Source organism: Numenius arquata, chromosome Z, assembly GCF_964106895.1.
Source record: "Numenius arquata chromosome Z, bNumArq3.hap1.1, whole genome shotgun sequence".
In the NCBI taxonomy this organism is placed as follows: Eukaryota; Metazoa; Chordata; class Aves; order Charadriiformes; family Scolopacidae; genus Numenius; species Numenius arquata.
Window position 1 is genome coordinate 18,897,927 of NC_133616.1, and position 7,670 is coordinate 18,905,596.

At 46.4% G+C, this 7,670-nt stretch overlaps 1 protein-coding gene across 1 annotated transcript; it reads left to right on the forward strand.

Annotated features, from left to right (window-relative positions):
- Positions 1-740: 740 nt before the first annotated feature.
- Positions 741-7,427, forward strand: FST (follistatin). Its single transcript, XM_074166536.1, has 6 exons — positions 741-822; positions 2,854-3,045; positions 3,489-3,707; positions 4,073-4,297; positions 5,346-5,576; positions 6,313-7,427. The coding sequence occupies exons 1-6, from the start codon at positions 741-743 to the stop codon at positions 6,393-6,395; spliced, it is 1,032 nt and encodes a 343-aa protein (XP_074022637.1). The 3' UTR covers positions 6,396-7,427.
- The last annotated feature ends 243 nt before the right edge of the window (positions 7,428-7,670 follow it).

Consider the following 7,670-nt stretch of genomic DNA (forward strand, 5'->3'; position numbering starts at 1 on the left):
TGGTTCTTTTTTTTAATTTATTTTTTTTAAAATGTTTGGGGTTGGTTGGGGTTTGGGGCTTTTTGGGCGACGGGGAGGGGGAGGGCGAGTCCCGCCGTGCGCTCGCCAGCCGCCTCCCGCCCCGCGGAGGTGCGGGGAGTGGGATTTATTCTTCGCAGCCGCTTCGCGTGGGGACGGCACCACTCCGCGGCCGCGCAGCGCACCCCGGGCGGGCAGGCTTCGCTCGGCTCCCGGACATCCCCCTCCGCGCCCCCGACTGCGCCCTCGGGGGCGACGAGGTGCGCCCCTGGCGCGGCAGTGACCCCCGCCAGCCCCCGCTTGCGCGGGCGCGGACGGCTGCCCGCCGCTGCTGCGCCGGCGACTCCGTCCTCTCCGCCGCCCAGGGCTGGCGTGGGGCTGCACGGGTGCGCGCCCGGGGGGGTGCGCGCCGGTGCGCGGCCGTGTGTGTGCGTGCACCTAGAGCAGATCATTGGCGAGGGTTTCCAGAAGGTGGAAAATGTCACCTGATTCACACTGAACTTTTTAAATCTCCCCACCCCCGAGCAGACACACACACACACATTAGGAGACCGCCCACCGCAGACAGCTAAGACCCCCGTATAGATTTAAAGAGAGACTGCATTCAGAGCCTGACGTTCATTCAATAGAGCGATCATAAGCAGGCTGGCTAGTGTTCGCTCCCTCTCCCTACTCCCCCTCACGCCGTTTCTGTGTCTCTCTCACTCTCTGCTACACTGAGGATGTTAAATCAGAGAATCCACCCGGGCATGCTCTTACTCCTGATGTTTCTCTGCCACTTCATGGAAGATCACACAGTGCAGGGTAAGACCACATTATTTATTCGCAGATACGTTTCTTTATTATTACTATTGTTTTCTGTCTTTCGGGCACGGTTTAGTTTGCTTGCGGTGTTAAACGCCTCTCTCCAAGGTCCAACAGGACAGAAGTTAACTGTGGGCATGGGATTGCTTTTTGCCGAGGTGCAGAGGTGTCACTTTTGAGTCCTTTTTGATCGGATCTTCGCACTGCTCTGCATAGGCACAGAGTACAGATGAGGATGTTTCTTGGTATTTATTGTTATTATGCAGCATGAATGAAGAGCAGCATCGCGAGGGAACTTTCCCAGTCTCGGAGCCCGAATGAGTGCTCAAAGTTTGTTGGTAATTTAGCACAGATTTTTATCTCGCCTGCCTGACGGAAGGAGAGGTGATGATGGGGAGCCCCACGATTACAACTGACATTTTTAGAAACTAATAAATGGTCATTTTCCGGACATTCCTTTAATATTGGGATTTCCTCCTCCCCCCTCCTTTTTGTGAATAAATATTAGTATTGTAAATTCTCTTGCACTGAAGAGCATGCTTAAATAAGTTAGGGTGTTTTTTTTTTTTCCATGCGAACAAAACAACCGCGAACCTGATATTGACAACTCTTAAGAGCCCTCTTTCGACACAAGGGAATATTGATTTTTAGTTTGGGGGCTTTTTTCCCTTGTCTTGACCGTGTTCCAACCACAACCTGATGTCTTACCATTGCTTGTTTTATATTTTTTCCTCTTTTTTTTCTTTTCTTCCCCACTACCGAGCTAGAGCGTAACTTAATCTAATGTAGGCAACTATAAGACGCAAAACTTTTTTTTTTTTTTAAGGGCGTTGTTTGTTCAATGATTTTTTAGCGGAGGGGGGGCGGGATATCTTGCCCCGCGCCCAGCGACATCTCGGCTGGCTGATCCTGACCCCTCGCTGCAGTACATTCCCATCGGAGTAAGGAGGCAGGATCGAGCCCTGGCTGGATTAGCACCAGAATCAATTGGTATTGAGTTGCTGGAGAAGTCACATTGGTTATTCACGAGAGACTCATCCCAACCAAAACTCTCCAGCTAAAAAAGGGGGAGTTGCTTAGACTAATGTTCTTGGCTCGGCTCCACAAATAACAGGGATACTAGTAAAAAAAAAAAGGGGGGGGGGGCAAAGAAAAACACCACAAAACCCACTCTATCCGGTTTAAGGACAGCGTACCTTCCTTTGAAATGCTTGTGGGAGAGATGGCACCTATAACTTTTCCAGCCTGATCGATTTTTAACACTCCGTAGGAGCCTCCTACTCTATGTGCCCCTGTATTCTATGTACTTTGCTGAGGTTGTTTTTTTTTTTTGAGCTCGGCTGACTTATTTTAGTGAAGGAAAGGCATTTGTTAATAGAAGCAGCAAAATGTGGAGATTTCGAAAGACTTCGCTAGCAGCAAATGTTCCCAATTCGTGCAGATTGCAAAATGGGCTGGGACAAACTCTGTGCGGCACTAAAACAATGCTGCTGTACAGCCGCGGTGAGGAGAGGGCAGGGGGAGGAGGAAGGAATTTGCAAGCGCGATTTTCTTTTTATTCCCTTTTAAATGCACATCCTTTTCAAGCCTCTGTCACGTGCCGGCAGTGCTCCTTCTGCTCTACATATGGAATAAATACCTCCGAAAACTGCCTCGTCCTGTTTTGATTGGGTCTTTTCTTTCTTTCTGGGTTTTTGGTTTTTTCGGCTTGTTCTTTTGTGGGTTTTGGTTGGGGTTTTTTGTTTTGTTGGGTTGGGGGTTTTTTGTGTGGTTGGTTTTTTCTGGTTTTTGTTTTGTTTTGTTTTGTTTTTTAACTGCGCTCCCAAATGAGCCGGAGTAGCTGCGAGTTATGAAATGGGACAAATAAAAGTAAACAGTCTAGTAAAAGTCATTGCAAGACGCACGTGTTGTGTCTGGGTCACTCGTGCCTGCCACTGATCCGGTTCGGTGTCCCGTCTCCCCCCTCTATTTCCCCCTCATCCCTCCTCCTCCCCCCCCCCCCCCCCCCCCTCCCCCCCACCTCCCCTGCAGCTGGGAACTGCTGGCTCCGGCAGGCGCGGAACGGCCGCTGCCAGGTCCTCTACAAGACCGACCTCAGCAAGGAGGAGTGCTGCAAGACCGGCCGCCTGACAACTTCATGGACGGAAGAGGACGTCAACGACAACACGCTTTTTAAGTGGATGATTTTTAATGGGGGAGCCCCAAACTGCATCCCGTGCAAAGGTGAGGGAGGTGCTGGCGAGCTTCTCCTTGCTGAGGAGCGGTTCAGGCAGGGTCTGGGCTGGGGGAGGAGGACAGGGAAAGGAGCTTGGGGGGGGGGGAGGAGGGGGGGCAGGGCGGTCCTTCTGCTTCCTTCCTCGGTGGGGCTTTGAGGGGCGTCTCGTACCAGCTTCAGGGAGGGAACCCCCGTTTCTACTTGGCCACCGTGCACATCGCGGGGGAGGAGGGGAGCGACCTCCTCTCCCCTCTGCCTTCACTGGCGGGGGGAGTTTCCTTCGAGTGGTGTTTCCTGGAGTGGGGGGGAAGGGGGGGGGGGGGGGGGGGCGGGGAAGGTGCCTTCTCTCTGTGCTCCGGTGTCACAGTGTCTTTTTTTTCTTTAAGCAGTTTTGACACCAGGTCTGTTCTCCACGCTCGGTACTAAAGTGGTGCCTCTTTCCTTCCATCAGAAACGTGTGAGAACGTGGACTGTGGACCCGGGAAGAAATGTAAAATGAACAAGAAGAACAAACCTCGGTGTGTTTGTGCTCCGGATTGCTCTAATATCACTTGGAAGGGCCCCGTGTGTGGCTTAGATGGGAAAACCTACAGGAACGAGTGTGCCCTTCTCAAAGCCAGATGTAAAGAACAGCCTGAACTTGAAGTCCAGTATCAGGGCAAATGCAAAAGTAGGTTTGCAAATCTAACCCAATCTCCCTCAAATGCCAAAGGGTGTGTGTCTGAGTATAGGGAGGAGGAGCTGTTGGACATACTTCCTCACAGGAACTAGAGTGATGTTCCAAATGCTGGGAGACAGTAACTACCCACGCTTAGCAGACAAATAGTTGGATTGAGAGTTCCCCATAGTCCATCAGTACTCGTGTCCCACCAGCTACCCTTAGATGGGAAGGTTTCCTCCAGCAGCACTTAGATGAGGAGAGATGCTGAAGGCTCTTACCCTCTTGATTGTTTGTTTCCTTGTGTCACCCATTCACTCCTCACTGGGGCTCTGGGGTCGCCTATTAATCACTGTATGTTTCCATCTTTATTTCAGAGACCTGCAGGGATGTTTTATGCCCAGGCAGCTCCACATGTGTGGTTGACCAAACTAATAACGCCTACTGCGTGACATGCAATCGAATTTGCCCAGAGCCTACCTCCCCTGAACAGTATCTCTGCGGGAATGATGGCATAACTTACGCCAGTGCGTGCCACCTGAGGAAAGCTACCTGCCTACTGGGCAGATCCATTGGATTAGCCTACGAAGGAAAATGCATCAGTAGGTATCTCAGTCAGAGGGTGGAGGGTAAGGGTGGGGGGAGCTTCCTTGATCAGCTGTTCCAGAGCATAATGTGTGCAACTGGATGGATGTAGTTAGTGCTGGGGAGGAGGAGAGACTTCCGGCAGCCTGGGCTTGTGCTCCCCACCGGGAAAAGGAGAGGCAGGATGAGTTTTGCCCCTGAAAAGATTGCAAAAGGGATGAGGGAGTAGAGGGCATAATCCTGCTTCTTTTGCTATTGCTGTGGGTGCTAACATTAGCTTCCAAGGGAGAAGTACCCACCATTAAGTAGACAATGACATGGTTAGAGCGTAACAAGGTCTCGATACTCAGTGGATCTGGATTCCTGGAAACAATTGTCTTCAAGTGGTCTTGGCAAAGCTTGTGTTAACTTAATTGGAAACATCTGATCACTTTTTCCTCTTTAGAAATATTGCAGAGTTTGGAGGCAGTTGGTGGGTAAAGATGGGAAAATAATGTCTGCGGATCCTGACATTTTGTATTGTGATTTCCAGAAAGGACTGATAGCAAAGCATGTTACAAGGAAGCACCTTCAGGGCAGCCTCTGCGCCCCAAAACTGCTGGGGGAATTCAGGGGAGTCTCAGGCTGCTTTTAGTTGGCATAGGTTGAGGTGAATTCCCTTTCCAATCTCACAGACAACTACTCTGTTTGGGTTAGTTTAAAAATAATTGATTTAGAAATGCTGAATGTGTTGGCAAATTCTGCACATACTGCTAATTTGGGGAGCTGAATTTCCACTGACATCAAACAGAGCAGGAAGGTCATGTACAATAGGCAAATGTAATTCTGTATTCCCAGGGCCAAAGTCTGCTGGCACAGCTGCCTTTCCTCCCCCACATAGAGACAGGCAATGGTGTCCAAGGGACTACTTGCTTGGGCAAAATCAGCAAGTATCATCACATCTACTGCATCTGAGCTTTGTCTATTCACAGTTCACAGGGAAAAGGGAGTTTGGGGTTGTTTGTTGTTGCTTTTCTTTTTTCTTTGTCTTTTCACTTACCTCTGTTATCCTGTGTATATTTTTAGAAGCCAAATCCTGTGAAGACATTCAGTGCAGTGCTGGGAAGAAATGCTTGTGGGATTTTAAGGTTGGCAGAGGTCGGTGCGCCCTCTGCGATGAGCTGTGCCCTGAAAGCAAGTCAGACGAGGCAGTCTGCGCCAGTGATAACACAACTTACCCAAGCGAGTGTGCCATGAAAGAGGCAGCCTGCTCCATGGGCATGCTTCTAGAAGTAAAGCACTCCGGATCTTGCAACTGTAAGTGAGTTTTTTAACTCTGCAGACACTTAAAGCTTCTGAAGGCAATCCCTAGGTAATGAAGACTTACACCTTTAAACCTAAGAAAGCTTGATTTAGAGATTTGAGATACTGTGCAGGTGCCATATAAGTATGTATCTGTCACATACACACTTTGTTTACTGATAAAATGCAATAGATCTCCAACGACGAGTTGGCGTTCAAGGGGATATTCTGTGTTGGTGTTTGGGGATATTCTGTGAACAAGTCATTCTGTCAGAAAGGCTTTGCCCTAGGAGTGTAATCCTAGTGATTTTTTCCTACTTTGTCTGCTCTGGTGTGCTTCGCTGATTGCTTTATTAACATCCGGATAAACTCTCTCTTGGTCAAAAAGAACAATCCTAATGGTAGCACATGGGCACCTGGTTCAGCACAGTTGCCTCTGCTAACTCTGAATGAAGGACACAAAGCAGTTAAACCTAGAACACAAGAGCGCTTTTTATTCGATTTCAGGAATCTGCCAATAAAACCTGAGCCATTGATTCTTCAGAACTTTCTGCAGTTATGACTTCATAGATTATGTATAAAAAAACCTTATTGCATAACAGCAGATGCCAAAGAGCATCTCACTACAAGTCGCATAAAATGCAACGCTGTATTATGGCTGTTCAGAGGGCTTTGAAAACATGCACTGAGCTGCTTCTGCGCTGTTGTTGTCCTTATTTAAACAACAGCTCCCCTGTATTCCCCCATCTAGCCATTAATGAAGACCCAGAAGATGAAGAGGAAGATGAAGACCAGGACTACAGCTTTCCTATATCTTCCATTCTAGAGTGGTAAAACCTCCATCACTATTGGAACAGCCATTGGGCACGAAATCAATGTCCATACTGTAAATAAGTGTATGCTTATTTATTTTGGGGAGAAAAAAAAGTATACATATAGTTGAGTCTGGTAGACATTTATTTATACTGTGTCATGTTTTATAATTTATACATAAAATGTCTGGTTGACTGTACACCTTGTTTTTTGAAGAAATTTATTCGTTACGGGAAGAGCAGTGTTATTTATTGTGAGGTCTCTTGCTTGTAAAGTAAAGCTTTTTTTTCTTGTAAACTATAAAAATCCATTCCTTAGAGCTTACCCACATGATCTCATCTCTTTGTTTCACTGATGTTAACTCTTTTCCACTTTAACAAACTTGCATGTCAGTTTCTGTTACATTTATTTATTGGATTTTATTCTTGCCGGTTCTGTTCATAAAAGATCCCTCGGGTTTTTGTTTACAAGGAATCTTGACTGACCAAAAGGCATTGTAACTGACTTAAGTATACTTCCAGGGTGCAGTGATGCGATCTTTAAGGAAACTTCTTCCACTTCACTTTTCTCTACTTTTGATCACATCATGTACTGAAGTGATCTCAATGTGCTGAGCATATATACTGTACTATACGAATTCCAGACCCAAAGAAATCGGATTATGAAGGTTGTTAATAGCTACAGGGCTAACTGTAATAAGAATAAAGGTTTTATTTTATTTTTACTGTTTTATTTTTTTGTAACATGCATAAGTGTTTTATCAGGCGTTTCCTTTAAGATGGTCTTGCGGTACCAATTTCAAAGTTTTCTTTTCCCAATCAGTGTGTCACTAAAAATTATATCAAAGCTTTATCAGTTCAAGTTTCTTGCTTTTCATAATACTTTTTTTTTCTGATGCAATTTTATATTTTCAAACATGGCGAGTTAAATATAAATTCATTTAAATATATAGTTTTGTACTTTTCTACCATGTAAATGTGCAATGTATATAAAAGTTATAATGTGTATTTGTAAATAAATGACGAGTGAAAAAATAAAAAATGGAATTTTCCCTAGAAGCAGTCCTCAGTTTTTGGTTCTAAAGTTGTGGCCCTCTGATTCAGAGAAGACATACTGGTGGTTACTTGAAAGGAGGCTTGTGCATGTCATAGCAGTGAAACAGACTGGTTAAGGCCCAAGCTTTCAGCTGACGTTGATTTAATAAACCCTTTTTTCAGACAGGAGCAATATCTCCAGTTCATTGGTATTAATTAATTTTAAATCCAAGTACAGTGATGGAGGAGAAGAGATTCGGCA